Genomic DNA, 23,490 nt, shown 5'->3' on the forward strand with positions numbered 1-23,490 from the left:
AAATGTAATCTAAAAGTATTGTCATTTTTATAACCACATAACTTTTCTCCAAAATTCCGTAACAACAGTTTTTTTTATATATTTAAAAGTAAACAGATAAAGCAATCATTTATTGTTAATAAATTTTATATTTTGTGCTTTTCTGTTTTCAATTAAAGAAATATTTTTAATAAATTTATAAATAGAGCAAAAATATTATTTGAGAGTTTAAAAAGAATTCTTTGAATTTAGTGATAAAAGTGTTAAAAAATTTCTTTCAAAAGGTTATTAACTCCCCTCCTCAAATTCTTGCTAATATTTATGATAATATTTACTTCGAATATTCAAGATTTTTCACTTTATCTCGAATTTCAAGGTTCGCTCAAACTTCTGAAAGAGATAGTTTTCTCAAAGATAAATCGCAATGATACAGCACTGCAGGAACGGAAATCTTATTTTCATATGCTATCATACAGTGAGAGAAAATACTCTTTACATTTCATAAATGCATATATACGAAAGACAAAGAAGTCGCAAAAAATATTTATAACTGTTTTTCCATGATTTTATATTTATTATTATTACAAATATATGTTGATTATTAATTAAATTATATATTAATTCCAAGTTAATTAATATAGATCACGCTATAAATTATTCATATTGAGAAGTACTGTTCCCCTATTTGTGTCAAATTTCAACAAAAAATTTTTTTCTGAAGATAATAACAATAGATATAAAAGTATATAATATATAAAAATATATAATAATATAATTGCAAATTAAGACTAAATGCATAACACAAACAAAATATATTATTATATGTATATTTAACTGCAATCATCATCCTCCTCCTCATTATTACTTCTTTAAAAAAGTTATATATTCTACAAAATATTATATTCTAAAATTAAGATTCTTATGTCTTTTTAATTAAGTTAGCCTTTTAAAATGTAAATGAAATTGATGCCAGATATTTTTTTTAAATTACCGTTTGCTACAAATAAATCTGCATGTATATAAAGTGACTCCCAAACAGATTCTTAATAACGTACTGTTCTACTCATGACTAAAATTTAATAAATCAGGATAAGAATTATTTTAATGAGTAAAATTTGAAGTTTGAGAATTTTTTAATAAATTTGTTTTTGAAAAAAAACTTTATAAAATATTTTAAGGATATAGAAAAACTATTTTTTGAAAAATCAATGAGCAAATAAAAATTATTTCACAAAAGTCTTCGTACACTTTAAAGAATATACTTATTAATAAATATTGTGATTTTTCGGTCATTTAATAAGATATCCTATAGTATCCACAATTGCATTACATGTTTGGGCATAGAATGCATTAGGTTGTGTTTTTGCTTTTTTAATTTTTTTTTTACATCAGTGTTCCTCCATTCTTTTATCATTACTGTTTCAGTTTGGTTTTCGTATGAATGTTATGCCTTTGCATTCTAACTTCTAGTTACCTCCAAATATGCTCTTCTGGATTTAAATCTGGCGCCTGAGGTAGCGTTTTGTAAACAATTATAAAGACACAAGAAGCGGACGCTGAGGGAAATTCACTTGGGATTGTAATCCTGATAAGGAACAGAGCTGTTTCTAATATCCAAATTTTGGGCTGATAATTTTAAATGTTCTTTTAAGATATTTAGATAAAGATTATTAATTATTCCATCAATCAATATCATCAATCAATATGCACCCCCACACAAGAAAACCGCTTATTTTACTGTTCCAACTAAGTTCTTTGGATTAAGTTCTTCATTTTTCTTCTCCATGCAATCATATGTCCATCAGAACCAAAGATATTATATATATTTTGGCCTGCAAGTAAGGCATGGTTCTAACACTTTTCGAGTTTATTTATTATTGATTTGGTGAAGGAAAGCCTAAGCTTTACTAAGAGTTAACTAAGATATTCATGTTTTGCACTAACAAAGAGTTTTCTTCAGGTTGAATGTCGAATATCTGATCTAAGCACGCGTCCAACAGTTTAAGATAAAAATGGAAAAAGAAAACATTTTGGTAAACTCCGCTTAAATCTTTACAGCATTCAAAGGCCACAAAAAGTTTTTTGAGATATGTAATTACGTTAAAGAGGATTTTTTTTAAAAAACGCTCAAAAATAGTTATGTTTTAGAATATTTGCATAAAAAAAAGATTGAAAAAACCTTTATGAAACCAAAATAAACTGGTTAAGTGGCAAAAAAAAATTTAATTGAAAAAAAAGTTTTCTTACGGGGGGGGGCTAGAAAGTGGTATAAAGCAAAAATCTTCTAGTTTAGAGGTGTGTCAAATGATTTGCTAAAAATTTTGCAGATAGCTTAAGAAATATGTTATCAAGTTCCTGAACTAAATATATATTGGTGTTCCACTAATAAATAACAAGAATTTTTTCAATTCTTTTTTCACATTATGCACTACATTTTTTTTTTTTTCAATTTTTTTTACACTGATCACGCACTAAATCAACTATCAAATATTTCTAAATAAATACATTATTTATTCTCTAGTGCAGGAACTCTAGAAAATATTGAGTAATTATTACTTCAAACTGAACAAAAAAGTAAACATTAGATTTTAATTTATGAAGTTTTCAGTAAGAAAATTCAACCAGAGATTAGAATGTGAGAAACTGGCATCTAAAGATGTAAAATTGCGTTAAAAAGTGTGTAAATACAAGTATAAAAATTAGCATGACTTCCCAAAAAATAGACTTAGAAACAAAATTCTAATATTTTTTATAAAGAAATTTGTTTAAACATTAAGAATATTGAATAAAAAAAGCTTAATAATTTCTTAAAAAATCGACTTTCCAACGTAGTCACCTACCTTAACTTTAAATTTCTTATTATTTTACCTTTGCTTATTTTCTTCTTTATTTTCGATTCAATTTTCTTCTTTAAAGCGTTTTATTACATATTGAGCTGTAGAAGGGCATAAAATTACAAGTTTAGCTATATGCCAAATTGAATTACTATTATTGTAATGAAAAATAATTACTTTTCGAATTCTTCTTGATGTTTTCTTACACTGATAAGTCATTTTAAAATAATAAATAGAACATAGAAATTCAAGCAAGAAAGATTAAAGCCAAATGATCTTTGAAATGTTGCCAAAATGCAAAAATTAAGCAAAAGTCGCAGGCGAGAATTTTAGTTATGAATTTATTCGAAAATCTTAAAGTGTGAGAAGATTTTTGCATTTTGGTGATATTTTAAGCGTTTCATCTGCGTCTTCTTTCATTTTTATTTTTATTAAAGAAGAAATTAGCTTTAAAAAAATATATTTTTTAGGAGTGATATACAAAAAAAATCATGTAGAGATTATGTGAAAAAAGTCCTTGCTTCGTATTCGAATTCAATTCCATGTTGCATCGCTTTTTTTCATATTTTAAGAGTGTACGGACATTTTTTTGGAACCACTGTGAATATAAATGATCGTTGAAACAATAAATTCAATTTACGTGACAAACATACTTGGATATGCTCTTTTGTCACGTAACTGCATATTGTTTGACTATAAATGTGGAATATCACATTTCCTGTTTTCTTTAAAATGTACAATGTACTCAAAAATCAAATGGACTTGATATTTTTGGCGTATATCATGTGAACATAAGCTGACTTCAATGTCCTTTTAAATTAGTAATTAAAGCATTTCGTTTTTATTAAGAAGAAATTAGTTTTAATAAAATATATAAAATACATTCTATGTATTAGGGTGTCCCAAAATTTTCTTTCTAATTGCGCTATGAATGTTCTTATATGGCTCTGCTTGTACTAACATGCAGGCTTACCTTAAGCCTTAACATGCAGGCATAAGCCTTAACATGCAGGCTTATGCCATTTGGTGTAAGGACAATAGGCCATCAACTGCTAGACTACACTCCAAAAAAAGTTCTTTTGTTCATTTGGTGGGATTGGAAAGGCGTCATTTTTTACGAGCTCCTTCCTCAAGGTGACATAATAAATTCTACTAAATACAGGATCATCAACAGGATCAATTAAAAGCTGCCATAGCAAAAAAAACGGTTAGAATTAATGAACCGACGAGGCGTTGTTTTTCATCATGACAACGCGAGAACACATATTGCATTAGTCATCAGAGAGAAGCTCTTACAGTTTGATTGGGATATTTTACCGCATCCTGCATGCTCTCCAGATCTCGCTCTATCTGATTATTACTTCTTTCTGTCCTTAAAAAATTATCTTCGCGACAAGCGCTTTAAATCCATCAGCGAAAACAAAAGCACACCTCGAGGATTATTTCTTGTCCAAAATACAATTTTGGAAATAAGACATAATGATGCTTCCTGAGAGATGGAAGAAGCAAACGGGTTCTTATATAACAAAATAAATAATATCTTAAACAGTAAATATTGTGTATTCATTTCATATTAGAAATAGGAAAGAAACTTATAGGAGACCCTAATAGTAAACTCATTTAATAACTTTATTAATATTAAAACATTTACATAAAATAATAAATCTCGATTTATTATATATTAACTATAAAAAATATTAAGAATAATTGATGTAAAAGGTCTTTAATTAATCGTAAATGGTTCTTTATTTTCAAAGAAAGCAAAGAGTTGTGAAGAAACTTCTTTCAAGTGGAAATGGATAAGGAATAGATAAGTTCTTTGCGATTGAAAGTAGGTCACGAGTAAAAAAAAAATAATAAATTAAACAGTTTTTATTTTTAAGTTAATGCTTTCACAAAATTGTTATGTTTTCGTTTCTGATAATATTCCTAGCTACTTAAATTAACATTTACCTTTCTGATTATAATGTAATTTGCCTGCTAAAATAATAGAGAATATTTTTCGTTTCAAAATTTATTGAATAACTTCCGTTTTTTGGGTACGCTTCACCTTAACGAATATATATAAAATATCTGCTATTTTTATATCTTATCAAATTATGTCATACCACTTATCATAAAGTGTTTATTTACTGTAATCTGGAATGACATAATTTGCAAATTTTGGCGACATTTTCTCAACTCAATACAAACTCTTTAGGTTAGTATAGGCGCGTTTCTGTTTCATATTCAGAATACCTCATTAAAGTGCCTTTCAATAACCATTGTGAAATTTAATGTAAAAGAAATCAGAATTTTCAAGGGAAAATATTATTCTAATATGGTACTTGATTTCCTTTCGTCATAAATTTGTAAGTAAGACTTTTATTTTCTTTAATGTATTTTTTAGAAGTTTCAAAATCACCTAATAGAACAAAATGCAATTGCTTATCTGAGTAATATAATACTTTTAAAAATCTTTTTTGCCTTTTTCATATGAACTTCTGTAATCATTTTTGCAAATTTTGCATGCATTTCAGCACAGAATGTCGTAAAAAGTTCTTTTTATACTTGAGAATTATCTTGCCGTAGTCATATTAGAAAAGTGAGACGTAGATCATTTTACTCAAATAGTGAATGAATGAATTTCCGTATCATAGTATTCTTAATTTTTTTTCTCATAATTTTATGACATTGTTCGGAAAGTTTATTAAAACCTGAATATTAAAAAAGAAAAATTCTGAAAGTCTTGCATTAATTTCATGCGAAACATAATCGTTTTGACTCTAAATTATGTGATATTCTATAAACAAAAATATGTGATGTTCTATAAACAAGCATGTTGCCATTTTAAATAAATAAAAAGCTAGATTAAAATTTTTCCAAAAGATTTATTGCCTAATAAATTAAACGAAAACAATCTGTGTGTAAGCAGACGATTTCTAATTTTTGAGCAATGAAAAAAAATTCATTCATTCAGTTATACTTCTTATTTTTCATTGCAATTTTCCAACTAATTTATATTCATAAAATTCTTTTTTTGAAACGGTATACTACTTAAAATTTCCAAAAAAAGCTTTAGTCAGCCAAAAAAAAAAAAAAAAAAAAAAATTTAGCGACATTGAAAATGAATAGAAAAGTAAGATGTTGCTGAGACAATTTGTATAATACTCATAGTAAAATACAAAATATTAAATATACTGTTGAACATTTTTAAATTACTTTTGTAAAAAAAAAATTCAAACAATCAAACTCTCAAAATTCGTTTTAAATATTGAATTTTATAAGGATTTATTAAGTTCTTTTGCTCAGTTAACATTTTTAGAACACTATAACCAATAATTTAATGTTGTTTGAATTTATGATCTATATAAATGTGAATTTTCTTTGAATCGCTTTCATTTTTTTCAGAACAGACAAACATATACTTTTTTTAAAATTTTATACCTATGACTGAATAAAATTAATATAAAAGATTTTATCTTTTAGAATTCTTTTAAAAAGGAAAAAAATATATAATAAATGAAGTATTTATAGAAATTTTGCATGAAAGTGAAACTAAATGATGCAACAAGCTTTATTGCCTTTAAGAACATTTTGAAAACGAAAAGAAATGAAAAAATATCATTCTGATGCTATCAGATAAAACAATGAAAATAACAATAAAATCAATAACAGATAATTTAAGATAATTCATTTCCTATGTTATGTAATAAGCCACATAACAGGGAAAAAAAACATTAGTTTTCAGTAGGAGCTGATAATTAACTTGAATCTTATCAGAAAAAAAATTTCCAAATAAATAAACAATCCATTGCATAGAAATGATGCAATTATAGATCGCTTATTAAGCTTGCGAATAATTTGCAATAGCTTTTATTTATTTTGGAAGTGTTCAATTTATTTAATATACAACAAATATCAATTTACAATTTAAAAAAGCTCTTTAAAAAAAGAAACAATATAATTTAACAGATATTAAAAATATTTTTAAGGCGAAATAACACTTTAAATTAATTCTCAGTAAGTAAATATTGTTGTTTTTAATGACATTCTTATGTCTTTCAAAACTAATTGCACAGTTTAGTCAAGGCTAGCTCTTGCTTTATAAAGCTCATGCACTGTAAACTATTCAAAACTGGTTAACATTCGTAAATTTTACATAGAATCTATGTTTAAACTTTTATATTTAAAAAAATTGTATTTGATTTCAGTTTTTATTTCAATTTTATTAATTTATATTTCAAAATAATAAAAGAATTTCTTTTAATAACTAATATGATAGATAAATCTATTTTATATGTGACGTAAAATATAACGTAGCAGATATAATCGATCCAATCAGTATAAAATGGACTTAAGATTTTAAACTACACACAGAAAAAACTGCTATAATGTTCAAGATATTATCAATTGAATAAGAAAATTTAGCCTCATTAATTTGAAATAAAATAAGAAATATGATTTTTCTTTGTATTTATTCCAGTAGTATCAGGTGAAGCTTTTTAAACAAGTGTTTCTGAACGAATTGCAAGGGAAAAAAATTAAAAATCGGAATGAGTTTTAAAATTTATTGTTGAGAATACGTTAAATGAAATAAGTCTTTTCTGCTATTATTTCATACTCGTTTGCACAGTGATTGCATAGAACGAAATGAGATTCAGAAGTTTATTAAACAAGCTGAATATATTTTATCGTCAACAATATTTCCTTTCCAAAAAACGGCAGTGATAAATTTCGGGATGAATTTTTATTGAATGCATAACAGGAAATTGGACAAAAGGGAATAAAAATTGTTCCATAAACAAAACTAATTAATTAAAATTAATCCATATCCAAAATTGAATTGGAATTGATTTTATTATTAATTAAAATTTATTCTTCAAACTTAGATTTGAAATGCTTTAAAAAATAAATTAATTAAAGCTCAAATTGTTTGACCTTCCATAAATTTAAAATTTATCTTAATATGGTTCCTCGTTCCCGTTTCTGAAACCAATTATAAATGGTGTATTACACACCGATACACAAAATATATATTAAATGTGTTGTTCCTATTTCATTTTGTAATCCATTACGTATTTTGTTGGGGGAAAACATACAAGAACGCAGCTTAAATACTAGATTGCATTGCACGGACAATGAATTGTCTTCATCAAGTGACTGAGACGTTACATAAAGAATTTCTTATCATCTTTATATTTACCCTTAGTAATTTATTTCATATAGTTTGAAAGAAAATGTATTGCTTTGACTATTTTATTTGTTTACAAAATATATTCTTACTAAAAATATTGTTTGATTAAATTTCTGCCAACTTTTGCAGATTCATTTGTACCACAAACAATGGCTGCAAAATACCACGAATACATGAAGTCGAAGAACTTCTTACCTTTCACTTTAGATCGCTTGCCTCAGAAAATGGTGCAGAAAGCTAAGGATGAACTTAGAGAAACTGACGAAATCCGAGGTCTAGCTTTGGAACAATTGAGAAAACTAGTTCTGAGTAAGTAACTTTCATACCATCTCTGGTAATTTCAAAATGGTGGCAAGGTATCGGTTTCGGAACCGGAGTAATTCAGGTTCGAGACCCGATTCCACTGAAGAACCGTCATGTAAGCGTGTCTGATGCACGTTAAATCTGTCGGGGCTAAACGTCCCTCCCCCGCTGGTGTGTTGTAGAAATTTTTAGAGGTGTGTCCCAGCTCAGGTGTCGTTCTCGTCATCTGACTACGGTTCAGGTCCGTCCCAAAATAACCCTAGTGTTGCTTTAAAACGGGACGTTAATATAACTGAACTAAACATGTAAAAACATTGTTATATATAATGTACCATATTGAATTGAAATATTTGTAAAGTTAAGGGAAAATTCTACGAAAATATTAATATCCTTAAAAAGATATTTTTTAAATATAATAAAATAGCTATCAACTAATATAATAATTAATAGTAAAATAAAATCAACATTAAAAATGTAGTTTTCTAAGTCTTAAGATTATGCAGTGGAAATTGTAATAATTGTTTTGGAAGATACTAACATCAGTTTCCATTGGCAAATCATAACTATTACTTACACATTTGGCAACGGTTAAATATACAGGGTGTCCCAAAAAAATGTATACACATTTTAGCAGCTGATAACTAAGTTATTTCTTCTTTCTTTACATACTGAACCCATTGAACCGAGTGATGGCAGGCAGACTTAAATTTGAAGAAAGGAAATTTATTCTAAAATGCTACTGGAAGTATGAAAATGCAGTAGAAGTGCAAAGATAATTTAAGAGGGATTTTAACAAAGAACCACCTACACGAGTTACCATCACTCGAATTAGAGATAAGTTTGAAGCTGATGGAACTGTTCAGGACGTCCATAAACCTGCAACAGTTGTTCAATTGAGGTAAACATTGAACGTGAATGTACGAATATCCCAAGGGAATTGTTCCATCATGTGTGCTATTCCATCGCTTCGCGTTGTCAGCAGTGTCTGGAGCAGAACGGACATCAGTTTGAGAACAAGACAATAGATATATGCAATCAGCGATAACAAGACAATAGAATGATATTTGTAGAATCTTTTACATGTTGAAAATTATTCGAATTATAATAAACCCCAAATTTACAATTATTTAAAGTGTGTATACATTTTTTTGGGACACCCTGTATTTAGCGCTTGATTGAACTTTTTGTTTGCTGCCTTTTCTTTTATATGTTCTTTCTTCGTTCGATGAAGAAGCATGAAATTCGTACGATGGTTTGTTTACATTTGACCGTTGCCATTCGACAATAAGTAACAAAAGAGATTTCTGTGCCGCGTTCGTTAGCGTTTTATATATAGAGATTATTACAATGAAATTTATCTTGACTTTATAGATTCATCAATTGTCCACAACATTATTAGTAATGTATACGCTGATCACAAACCCTAAAGTGTACATACACACTTGAAACTTCGAAAATAATTCAAAATATCGAATTTTTTTATTATTATTATTGCTTCAAACTGTTCTCTGATTCTTTAGCTTTCAAACGATACCAAGATGTTGTCAATATTCTCAATATTTCTCGAGTTATAATTATTTTTCTTGAGGTACTTTCACTAAAAACTCCAGTTTCGGTTGTTGTTTTTTAACTCGTTTCATGAAGAATGATATTTTTCCATTATGTTGCGTCATTCAAACAATCATAACTCAACAAGAAATGAACCAAATACAATTATTTATATATCAAAATAATCTATATGAAACAGTGGATGTTTTTGTGTCTCAATCAAAGTTATATTTATAAAAATAAATTTTTAATAGCTATTTAAAAGTTAAAATGACAGAAAAAATATCGCTTTTTCTATTTATCGTTATAAATAAATTATTAAAAAAAAGCTATATATTTTTATAACTTGATTGAGGCAGACAACATGAAGACTAATATTTGGCATAATTTCCAATTAGAATTGTGTGTTTGTACAAATTAGAATTTAAGCTATCATGTTTCAAAAAATATGCTAATTAACTCATTAAATATTATATAATTAATTAATAATAAGTGTAATATGGTTTTTTCTCACTGAAAGGAGTTTAAACATATATTAATGACCTACTGTAAAAAAACTGGATTTTTAAGTTAAAATTTTAAAAAAATCTTCTAGTGTGTACGTACACCTTAATGTTAGACAAAAGGATGTTTTTCACGGAATAATTGATCCATCACCAACCTATGTTTCATTTGTTGCACATTAACGCTGTGTCTGTTCCATGACCAACTGACGAATTCTTAAATACTGATTTCATCAGAGCAGGCAACGCTTTTCTATGGTTCACGAAATCTTTATACAATGTTTGCATACCAAATTCAATGCAAAAATCGGTGACGGGTAGTCAGTCAGTAATGGTATTGTTATAGATCGACGTTTATAGAATCCCATATCGAACACCATCTGCCGAATAGTTCACTTCGAATTTTTTATTTTTTTTTATTTTGCAATGCATAAGAATTTGCAATTAATCGAGGGATGGAATGTTAGCAATTTCATTTTATCAAATACGGTAACCTATAGCGTTCTCTATCCTTGATGAGATGTGGATAGTTGATGCCTTGACTTTTAAGACTCGTCTACCAGTCATTAAAGTTATTTTTGTTGATACTATCAGCAATAGCAGGAGAGCGGTTCAGTAATAACAGTTCCAAGCTGTCAGGCCATGTTAATCTGCTTTTTGTCTAATTCTTTTAAATCTCGTCCTGTACTCACGAAAAACGCAGAAAACATTTTAATATAGAGCTGATGTCCTTTGCACTTGTAGTCTACATTTCCACGGTTGTTATGAGCGCCTAACACAGCTAAGTTGCTTTCCAAAATTCCATTGTATGAATACCACTGTTGCTATTAGCGATAGGCGAGGATCGAACTCGCAACCTTTGGGTTCGTAGCCGAGTAGCAAGACCACTAGACAAAAAAAATTTCTCATGTCTCGTAGCTGTTATCTGGCTTATAAAGCGTCACCACATTACTCCCCCTTCAGTACGTCGGAGGTGAGACGAACGATTTTTTGTCCTGTTTTTGCTGTTATTAGTGGTGATATATTGGCTGTTGCGTCTTATCCGTTTTTTTTTATTGGCTGATTATTTATCAGCTTCATTTATTTATTGGCTAATTATTTATCAGCTGCATTTTTTTTTATTGGCTGACTATTTATCAGCTTCATTTTATTTATTGGCCGATTATTTATCAGCTTCATTTTATTTATTGGCCGATTATTTATCAGCTTCATTTTATTTATTGGCCGATTATTTATCAGCTTCATTTTATTTATTGGCCGATTGTTTATCAGATTCATTTTTTTATTTATTGCTGGTAGAGGGCGCCACAACAGCTGTATGAAGGTTTGCGTAATTTGCGTCATCGGGTCACCAATGTTGCTATTAGCGATAGGCGAGGATCGAACTCGCAATCTTTGGGTTCGTCGCCGAGTAGCAAGACCACTAGACAAAAGAAATTTCTCATGTCTCGTAGCTGTTATCTGGCTTATAAAGCGTCACCACACCACAATGCTTTTGCTCTTCAACATATACCATGCATAATCATTTATTATGTCACATTTACTCTGTAGCTGAAAAGAATCTGAAGTGCCCTACCGAAGATGAGTACCTGATTCAATTCTTGAGGGCAAGAAAGTTTGACGTGAAAAAGGCCTTCACCTTACTACAAACCAAGTATCAAGTGAGGAAGGCGTACGCTGAAGTCTACGATGACATCGATGTGAACGAATTGAGAAAAGTCGTCTCAGCTGGAATAGTTTATTGCTTTCCTTACAGAGATGCGGATGGTTGCGTGGTTGTAGTGATGCAACTTTGTGAGTATTCACTTAATTAATTAAAATTTTAACAAACGATTTTTACCTATACAGATTGTGCTCATATCGATTACTGTTTGCTTAGAAATCGATTAATTGTTTTCTTAGTACGATGTTCCATTTCTAAGATGTACTTTCATTTTTAATGATAAACTTGCTGTTCTATAAATGGTCTCTGAAAATTGCTTGTAGATTGTCTAATTTAAACCGAATTTATTTATATTTATTAAAAAACATATTTTAGAAAGTATCTGACTGATGAAAATAACTTGATATGATATTATATCAATTACAATAAAACTCAATAAATGCTTGAATTTTTTTTACATACTTTTCAATAAACAAAGTTTTCACTAAACATTCAACATATATGAAGATTTATATATCAGCAAACATTATAAAGAATTAACATTATTTCCGCCAAAAACTTAATTTCTGGAAAAGGTAATCAAATTTTATGGTAATCAAAATCAATGGTGATGAGTAAATTGCTAAATAGGTGTTTACATATTTTTGAAGATTATTTATATTTTGAATGCTCAGCACCAACATCCTCTTGTACAATCATTGCACGGCGTATTATTCTTCCAAAGCAACCCAATCCGAATACTGCATATACTGTACGTGGTTTTGTATAACAAATAACTTGACAATCTAAGTTTTCTGTCATTTGAAATCCATTTGTTCGTGATATCTAACTAAACATGAATTGACATCAAAGAAATGGATTTCACTGAATAATTTAAGATGTTTGATTGAATTAAAACGAACAATATCTAAGTTTATTTGGAACTCTAAAAAAAAAAAAGAATTACTCCAGTGCTAAAATATTTATTGCTATTGATGAATGAAACGGCAAAACGTTGTAGCATGTCTAGTAATAAGTTCACTGATGAATTCTGGGGTTAGTCATTAATAATTATATATAATCAGAAACTTTAAAAATTCAAGAATGAAATTCTTATTACAAATTATATTTGCTTAGTTGGAAAGATGTCTGTTATAAATTGCAAGCTTGGACAAAAGTAATGTGAGAAATCCTAAGATTATTTAAAGAATCTTAGTTATGTTAACAAGTTATTTTAATTATATGCACTTGCTCCAAGAAAGTATGGTATTGTACAAAACAAGATATTTTCCAAAACAATCAAATATGTTTAATTATCTATAAAGTTAGTTATTCACCTGCTGATTTGGGTACATGACGCCTATACTGAATAAAAAAAAAAAAAATTTCTTTACATCTAAGTTACTATCTGGCTAAATTGTTGATGTCAAAATTAGAGATTGAAAATCCCTTTTCAGCCTCTAACTTTTAAGATATTCCAGTTGTCGAAATACTTTAAATGTAAAAGGTGTTCGTCTTAATGAAACGCTAATCTGGTTAATTGGGTTTATTTTTCAATCTTCAATATTAAGAAAGAACTCTATAGCGAAAAGAAAATTTCAACTCCCCATACCATTTTCACATATAGCATCATAGTTTAATTATATGAAAAGCTTTAATTATGAATCCGACAGTTTGTATTCTAAATTACGATAGCTACGACAATTGCCCAAGATGGAAGCTTCCCTAGGTGATTATGCAAATTCCTTCAGCAGCATATAAGGCTAGAAAAAGGTTTGATGCACGTTATTCCTTAAAAAATGTGTATTGGACGTATTCGTTGGGTTTCTGAAATGAGCAAATATTCGATTGAACGTGTTTTCATGGAGCTGACTTATCATGAATTGCAATATATCACAGTGGGGTGAAAAAATTCGGCAATCGCCACACATAAACGACACGACGATCAAAAGAACGTACGAAAGAATTAAAAAAACCGGCACAGTGATGGGCAATGTGCTAGCAAAAATGTGAAGGGAAAAAAGAGATGCTTGCAAGAACAGAACCTAATGTCCAGAAAGTGAAAGTTTTTGAATGACAGTGACATTCCATTCTTGCATGGCATAGAAAAGATAGGCGATTATTGTTTTATGCAAGATAGCGCTAGACCTCATCGCATTCGCGAAACTTCTATCTCTAAGCTGTACATTTTTACGATAGACTAATCTAGTTGGATTCCATTACGAAACAAATAATGGTGGAGAATGGTCACCTTCTTCTCCGGCTCTTAACCCTGTGCTACTATTTTTATGGGATGTTTGAAAGACGTAATGTATCTCATACAGCCCTCAACATTGGTTGACTTGCAAGCAGCAATTGAAACCGAGGTCAAGGATATTGGAACAGATATTTTGCAAAAAACAGTTGAGAATTTCGCCATTTTATTTGTTCGAACGGCCGATAGGTCGAAAATCTATTGAAAGTTCTCAATAATTATTCTCATTTGGTTTTGTTCTCATTTCTTGAAGTGTTCATGACACAAGCTTCACGCCTTAATTAGACTATGACGCTATATTTGGGGACTCCCACATGTTATACATCAAAATAGTTGTCTTGACGTGTTCTATCCGAAACTGTGAAAATTAGACGCTGCATATCTTGTGAGACATCCTGTGTATGTGTGTGTGTGTGTGTGTGTGTGTGTGTGTGTGTGTGTGTGTGTGTGTGTGTGTGTGTGTGTGTGTGTGTGTGTGTGTGTGTAAAATCTTTTTGAAATTTTGTGATGAGAATCATTGCAATAGGTAATCTTCCTATAGGAATCGACCTAAAACTCTGGTTTAAAACAAATAGGCATATTACATGCCATGCTTTACTTTTCGAAGCAAATGGAATTCCAAAATCGCAATTCCATCTGAGCAACTACTTCAAAATGGAGAATTATATTACCTACAACGAAACAGATACTATTCTAAAGCCACAGCCAAATCGGAAACGATTATTCTAAATAGATGGTTGAATACTAGACGAAACTTAAATTTCTGAAACAGATGTCGTAACAAAATCACAATTCCGTCAGAGCCAACTAGCTCAAGATAGAAAAGTATATCATCCGCCATGCTTTAATTTCCAATAAAAAAATCACATCAAAACCACAACCCCATCAGACCAACTAGTTCAAAGCAGAAAAATATAATTCTTCTTATGTTCTATTTTTCAAAATAGGCATTGATAAAGCATATAAAAAAGCGAAAAATGTAAGAATTTCTACTTCATGATTTTTTTTTCTGTCTTTCCTCCAGCCCGATGGAATCCCGATGATGTCACAATAACGCAAGGACTCTGCGCATTGACTGGATTATTGCTCAGAATTGTGGACGACCCGGCCGCTCAGATATGCGGCATCCGTGTACTGGTGGATGTTCGTGGATTTTCAATGAAACAAGTGCGCTGCGTCACGCCTAGATACATAACCTTGCTGTCTAAAGCTCTTAGGGTAAGTTACTAAAATATAAGTATTTATTATTGCGCGTAGAATGGAGAGAAAAATTGGAACCAAACATATGCAGTCACTCAAAAAAGTATTGAGACACTTGGCATGAATAACTACAAACCTATTTACCACATTAAAATAAAAACAAAATGAATCAAGAAATATTTTAACATTTGGAACACAATTTGTAAGGAAACTTTTATTTTATTTTAGAATTACAATTTGATTTGTCTTTTCAAATATAACTCAAAGGCAAATAGGAATAGAAACAATAGACACTTTTGAAATAAGAAATTCAACAAATATATAGCACATCAATAGAATTGAATGCACTACCACTTTTTTAGACCATAATTTTAAACGTAAAAGTTTCAACTGATACAGAAAAAAATGCGAGAAACATATATTAGTTGATGTGTGAAGGTTTGTAATAAGTCATTGTAAAAAGTTGGAAAATCAGTTCACTGTATAGAATATATCTTGAAATTGAGTAAGTCTACTGTTTTTAACAAAAGATTCAAGAAAACAAATAGTGTTGAAAACAAGCAAAGTTCAGTGCGTCCAAGGACATTTAATGAACGTGAAAAGAGGTGGATTGTGAAACAAATTCACTTTAATCCAAAATCTAGTGCAGTAAAATGGACTCTGCAACTTAAAATAAATTCGGAAAATCTGTAAATCCTAAGACTGTCAGAAATGTTTTAAGAAAACATAAATCTCATGGCAAAGTACCACAAAGAAAGCTTTATATCAGCAAAGAAAAATCGACATGCTAGGCTGGCATTTTCTAAAATGTCTGTAAAGCAGCCAAAAGAATTTTGGGGAAATGTAGTTTTAGTTGATGAAAGCAAGTATAACATTTTCAAGTCACATGGCAACCAAAAATTTGACTGAAACCAAATATAGCTGTGTATGTCAAAAATTTCCGGCCTACTTTCAAATATGGAGGTGGCAATCATATAGTCTGGGGTTGTAAGGCAGGCATTGTTGTCTGGAACTTACATTTTTTGATGGTACAATGAATAACCTTGTATGTCATAACATTCTCCAGGGAAATTTAAAGTATGAGAATCTTAAGACATTTTAAATTGTACCAAGATAATGACGCAAAACATACTGCTGTTTTTTCCAAACTGTTGGTCCTCTACCACTATCCTAGTTTTATTAAGACTCCACAAAGTCCAGACTTTAATCCCATTGAACAAGTGTGCGATTATTTGCAGCATAAAATATATGAACTTCAAATTTCTAACAAGCAGGATTTAAGAAAACATTTGGTCGAAGAATGGGCCGAAATCGATGGATCATTTTGCAAAAAAAATTGGTTCAATTCATGCCAAATAGACTGCGAGAGGTCATAAAAAGCAAAGCTCGACAAGATATTAGTTTTTGTTTATGTTGTTTTTCTTAAGTTGTTGGTAAATGTCCAAATATTTTTTTTTACTTGATTTCTTTTATTTTCGATTATAACCATAACTGCATCAATATGACAGTTTTGTTTGAATTATTCTGATTTGTATACATCAAAATAATATTTAACTCTTTATTTTGGTTTCATTTTATATTTAAGTAAAATATAATGATAAAAAAAATCTGTGAACTTTTAATGTATCCCAATACTTTTTTGACAAACTGTATAAGATAGTATGAAAACACATTTAATATTTAAAAAAAAAAGTCTTCACATTTTTTTCTTGCACACTCATCGACACTTTTGCGCACCCTTAGGAAAATGATTTTGGAGTCATTAAATTCGTTAGGTCCTCACACCAACTATCAAATAATTTCTCTTTAAAGCATTGAGTGAATTGTTAAACTAGATAAATAATGTTCCATTAACAAAAAAAAAATGAAATGCCAAGTATAAAATTTAATAAAAGAACTTCCAACTTTATAGAACGAATAAAAAATTATAGACCTTCAGAACTACAGAAAATTATTGACCTTCGCTATTCATTCATACTTAGTGACTGAGTAATCTATTTTCACATAGATTATTCAGTCAATTTAAACATAAAAAATTCTGTCTTAATTAGTTGACCCCAAAACAAAATTTTGAATTTCGCATCCGATATTGAAGCAGGCCAAAATGGCGGGAATATTTTTAACTCATTACAGACGGCCGTGGGAGATTATATATCTAATTATCTTATTATTATCTTATTTCAGAACTGCCTGCCCATCCGCTTCAAGGGAATTCACATCTACAATGAAACGATCATTTTTCAATACGTCTGGTCCATCCTCAAACTCTTCCTGTCAGACAAAATAAAAGGCAGAGTAAGTTTTGTTTTGTTCTCACTAAGCATAAGGGATTGATATTTAGTTTCACTACTAAAACTAGATTTCATATGTCTTCTCGCATACGAAGAAGAAATTGTGTAATCATAGAATGACACGGAAATTAGATGAATCGACATGTGTCATTCCTGTTCGATTAAATAAATAATTAAAAAATAAAATAAAACAGTAGGATTACTCTTTTTTTTTTCTACTTTCTCGTATATTTAACCTCTTCAACACCTTCTCTTCTGTTTTCTTTCCATCTGCCTCTTTATACCTTGAGCATATAAAGAGAATGGGCTAGTATAAGTGACTACCTACATCGAACAAAAGGATATCAAGTTCCAAAGCATTTCAGTTACTGAATTTTTCCCCTTAGAGTCTTCAGGAAGAATGACCCCACCCATCATTGCAGCGATTGGTGCTTCTTTACGCCCTTTCACCTCGTCACTTAGGCAACCACGTTATTTTTCACAAAGTTCATTCAGGTTCAGGCTCTTTTACAAATATCAAGACTGTCAAATCTCTTTTTTTTATCTTCGTCATCATCGAAGATAAGCCCTTTATTGGGCCATGTGCTCCGTGAATCGATTCCTTTAGGAAGCGAGGTGACAACCTTCCCAGGCCAAAACAGTTCATAAGCTTAAATCCCTCCCCCCGGGATTCCCCATGTATAGACTGCATTGTAATATAATAAAAGAAATTAAGAAAGCGTTTTTGGAGGCTTTTCTTTCCACCGATTGCATCCAAAATTTGATACAGTCTGCAATTTTGACCATAAAACTACATATAAAATTTTAATAATCTAAATCGGTGAGTTTTTGAGCATCGAATTCACATATACTCGGATATACAGACCAATAAATACTCCCCTGTAAGTTTCTGAACTATCATGTTGGCATGCATACAAGCTGATAGATAAAATTCTCTTCCATATAGTTTGTTTAAATTTTGATAGAAATTAACAAATTTGATGTTGAGATTACATGCCAAATTTTATCACTGTAGTTCAACGCATTTTTTTTAAATGTATTCAAAGACAGATAGGCGTAAATGCAGAAATTCTATCGTTCGAACTCGGGGATTTGGCATATGGTCTTTATAATAAAATTTGTATATTTCTATCAAATTTTGAACAAAATCCATTCAAAAGAAGTCTGTCTACCAGGCTGTTTGAATAAAAGTTAACACAATAAATACAAAACGAAGGAAGCAAGAACGGATTAAATTGGGTACATAGATTTAATACCTGTAATGTAGATGCCTATCAGATTGTGAGCCAAATCCAACAAAAGTTGAATAACTGTCCTCTTAGAAGCATGTAAACTCGATAACTCAAAAACATAATGGCTTCATCAAATTTGGTATGTGATTTTTTGCCAAGGATTTGCCAATTTATGACAAGGATTTATCGCCAAAATCTTGACAAGGATCACATGGCAGATTCAATAAAAATACTAATTTACGCCAAAAGCTAAAATTTGAATTTTATACGTCAGTACAATGCAAAGCGTTCTCCTGATAATACTTTTATTACAGTGTATGCGAGAAAATTTTGGGTATATAGCAATACGAGAATATAGCAATGCCATAATCAGACAATATTTCAAATTCAGTACTTATTCTAACTTGTTTTAATTATCTTAAATGTAAACTGGAAACATAAGATAAATTTTTGGTAACTTTCAAATAGCTTTCTTCCAATAAAATCAAAGTTAGAAAAATAATTCTTCATATAATTGTTTTTAGCTCTCTTACTTCTTCTTGTTTCTTTTATTTTTTCACTTCTTTTATAACTCTTACTTTTACTTCATCCAAATTCTTGCTTCTTAATCAAATTCAGTTTTAAAAAATACATTTTCATTTGTGTCATTCCAGGTTCACTTCCATGGTGACAGTCAAAAAAGTCTCCACAAGCTCATACCAAAAGAGATCCTGTCGTCTGATTACGGGGGCGACCACATTACGTTCGATGGTGCAGAATACTGTGCGACCTTGATGGAGCCTTTCTACGAAAAGTTCTTGAAGATGGCAAATGGAGGTTACTTGTAAGCTACCTTCGCAAACAATAGCGACCAACATGATCAATGTACAACACAATAAAGAGGTGGAGTTGCAGTGTCGAAATGACGACGGATATGTAAGACTCATTATGTCATCGAAGGATTGGAGCAAATCGGGTACCTCGAAAAGTATTCGAATTTTTGATTCGATAAGATAAACCATTTTTGATATGCTGCCTCATGTGACATCTAAGAGTTTAGAACAATTTAGTTTTATCCCTATTAGAACAAGTTACTGCACAGCATATCTGCGTCGTTCTTCGATATTCTTAATGTCGTGCAATAAACTATCGTATGAAGCTATCTGAATGTATGAAGTTATCGTAATATTATTCTTGTGTATTTACTGCTTCTAGGAATTGCAGCGATTTCCCAAAATATGGCGATATTCACAAGGAGATATGGAGATATTTCCAAAATATCTACATTTCCTTTGGGAAATGGAGACAATAACATTATGGAAATCTGGAAGATTTAAAATAAGCAACTATAATTTCCAAAGCACTAAATAACTAGCGAGTTCCTCGTCTTTATTTAGTACAAAAGTGTTATTCGATTTACGATGTAAGACCTTATCAAAATATAAAAATATAAAACTATTCAGGGGTATTTATTTTTTTATTATAATGATCATTATTATCATTATATTAAAAGATACCTTGAAAAATGAACATGAAGTTTTCATTTCTGTAACTTGAGATGTTTATGTTAAAAAAACCAGCTTTTTTCCCCATGGAATTTGCTTTGTTAGCGCTCTTTTCAACAATATATAATTCTTTCTTCAATAGTTATCAAAATCAGATGTCATTGGATATATTAGCTTACATTTACGCCTATATTTGGATTACATATTGCTTAATGTATAAAACAAAAACTGATTTGTGGTGTTGATTTGAGTTCATCACATTAAATAAAATAATTATAGAATTAATCATTGCTATAAAATTATTATAGATAACTCTTCATTAACAATACAACAACTTCCTTCATTCACACCAAAATAAGAAATTGCAAATAAGAATCACATTTTATTTTACTGAAGCAAAAATAAAATGGCGCTCTAAAAAAATGAGCAAACTTATGTAAATAACAAATTATTTTGTTATTAAGTATTCAGAGTTTCAAATTTAGTGGAAGGAGATAGATTTCAGCAAACGATTCTGAAAAGAGCTGCGATTAAAACAAATTCAAAATTAGCTACAAAAAGTTGAAAACTCACTAATTGTATGAATGGAATTTTTTAATAAATTTCTTAAGCTAAATATGTATGCATATACATATTAAAATTCAAATTAAATGCATTTTCAAAATATTACTATACTTATAGTCTTCTTATGCCATTTTTAATAATATCTGCTTTTTCCTTAAAAACAAATAGTATTTTGATAATTAATAAAAAGTGAATATATATATTTGATCCTTGAAAGTCTTCGCCAGTCTTTTTTGAAAGATATTGCGGCTGCTATTATTTATTTAGTCAAGTTATTTGTTTAACCTGTACATTTCACTGTCTCATTTGTGTAATATGCATTCACAGTATCATTTATAAAAATCATTTTTGTCTAAATTATAGTCTAGATATTTTTTTGTTATGTTTTGGTTATTTGTGTTATTAGATAAAAGATTAATAGCACTTAATTATATCAATTAAAAAATATTAATCAAAATAATTGAATAAATTATTATTTAAAAGGAATAATATTATGGCGATGTTCCCGAACGACCACTTGTATGTTGTGGATCTTTTGCATTCTTTTTATAGTAGTACAAAATTTCATTTGAAGAATTTGGGCGAGTATTGTTCATATGACTTGAAATTTCACCAATAGTGGTTGCGCTAATGTTATCGATACTATTTTTATGTTCTTGTGAATGAACATAAAAATAGTATAAAATGTACAAATGTGCAAACAATATAAAATGAAACATCGGTAATTTTCATCATATTTTAACGTCAAATTTTTCTGCTATAATAAACAACTTAAAAAGCTTTTTAATTAATTTTATTTTCTTTGTAATAAGTTTAATAATTAATTAATCATTATTCTATAAAAATTATTATTTCCATCTTTCTAAAGTCACCAATATTCTTTTTCCGTTTAATTAATACCTTTATCGGTTATTCTTCAATTTTTAGAATCTTTTTTTTAAATGTTCCTTTAAAAAATTCTCCCTTTGCATAAAATTTAACAGAATTTTCCCATTGATAGTGTTTCATAATTTATTATTGAAAAGATCCCAAATTGTTTACATATAATTTTCAAAGGATCGGAATAATATTTTTTATTTATGCGATCTCTGAAATGCCAAAATCGAAAGAAAAAAATGTTTTAAGAATTATTTTTAAAAATATTTATTATCTCTCTTCAATGTTATTTGATTAATTGTGTTTAAAAATTGATTTTGTATGAAGTGTTTACATTATAAGTACAATAAAAAGTGAAAATGGAATTATTGTTTTGTCATTTCTCCTCATATTTTATACTTTTACACCATAAATAAATAAATACAAATTATTAATAAAAAAATTGTATTTCGTACGCTCTAAAAACACAAATTTAACTTTTAAAGATTACGTTTTCATTTTTTTGTATTGTGATTTAAGATGACGCAAAATTTCTTGGTCGTCATATGACAAATGTAACTGAGCGTTTCAACTAGGCATATATCTGATTATTTAGCGCGGATATAAGTATCATTAAAATCTTAAATTCTTTATATATTGTGCCAGTCATAAAAAAATGGAATTGAACATTTTTGTTTATTAAAGGCGAAAAAAGGCAACTACGATATTCAAATATTTTTCAAGTTTACGCTTAACAATTATAAACTTTTAAATTCATCTACTTTACAAAATCGGAAAGAATATTTTAAGCCTACTTCAGACTATGTGCTATGTTGTTTTAGACTTAATATGCTAACTAATAAGTAGAATATTTAGACCTATAATACTAACGAATACATTAAAATATATAACTCGTATGAAAGCAATATATTAAATAATTCAAATAAAATCAGTGAGTAAATTATAAATTCTAAAAATTGCCTTATCTTTTATATAGTGAACTAATTTGTTTAGTTTTATTTTTACACTAATCGCTGCATCGCTGTTTTATTTGTTTGTAGGAAAAAACAAAAACATATTATTTTATATCTAATAGTTTCCAAATTCTTATATTTACTCTTTTTTCTAAAGAATTACCCTAAGTAGCAACAATTAATTAGTTATTACTCTAAAACTTAGAGGTAAGCGACAATTTCAATTTCATCATTTGGTACATACAATAAAATTCAAAAATTTATCAGGTGAATTAAAATAGCTAAATATGAATTAAGTAAGTTAAAAAAACAATATTAAAAAAATCTGCCAAATGGGCTCATTAAAAATTTTTTAAATTTTGAAGCTTGAAACAAATTTAGGTAAAATAGCTAAGCAAATTGCAACAATTTTAAAAGGCAATGCTTAATTACTGCAAGCACAGATTGAATTTTTAACTTTTATTCGAAATATTAAATGTAAAAATAAAAATATCTGAAGAAAACAATGTAACACAAATGCATTGGTAGAAGTACATGAATGATATAGAAATAGGTTTACTATTTTGACCAAAATAAATTGAACTGAAATATACTATGTTCGTGTCAACTTAGAAAACAATTATTAAAAATTAGTAAAAAAAAAAAAAAAAA

At 29.1% G+C, this 23,490-nt stretch overlaps 1 protein-coding gene across 3 annotated transcripts in view; it reads left to right on the forward strand.

Moving 5' to 3' along the window:
* The window catches only part of LOC129975073 (alpha-tocopherol transfer protein-like), a 37,469-nt gene extending 15,341 nt beyond the window's left edge, over positions 1-22,128 (forward strand). For 2 of the 3 annotated variants that reach the window (XM_056087966.1, XM_056087964.1), the window contains 5 exons: positions 8,119-8,298; positions 11,895-12,137; positions 15,264-15,457; positions 17,624-17,734; positions 19,616-22,128. In XM_056087966.1, the coding sequence (XP_055943941.1) occupies positions 8,139-8,298; positions 11,895-12,137; positions 15,264-15,457; positions 17,624-17,734; positions 19,616-19,789 (882 nt within the window). In that variant the 5' untranslated portion in view covers positions 8,119-8,138 and the 3' untranslated portion in view covers positions 19,790-22,128. Of the gene's footprint in view, positions 1-4,992; positions 5,165-8,118; positions 8,299-11,894; positions 12,138-15,263; positions 15,458-17,623; positions 17,735-19,615 lie in introns of those variants that run through there. The other variant, XM_056087965.1, reaches the window with a different exon arrangement.
* Positions 22,129-23,490: the final 1,362 nt, after the last annotated feature.

Source organism: Argiope bruennichi, chromosome 7, assembly GCF_947563725.1.
Source record: "Argiope bruennichi chromosome 7, qqArgBrue1.1, whole genome shotgun sequence".
NCBI classification, from domain to species: Eukaryota; Metazoa; Arthropoda; class Arachnida; order Araneae; family Araneidae; genus Argiope; species Argiope bruennichi.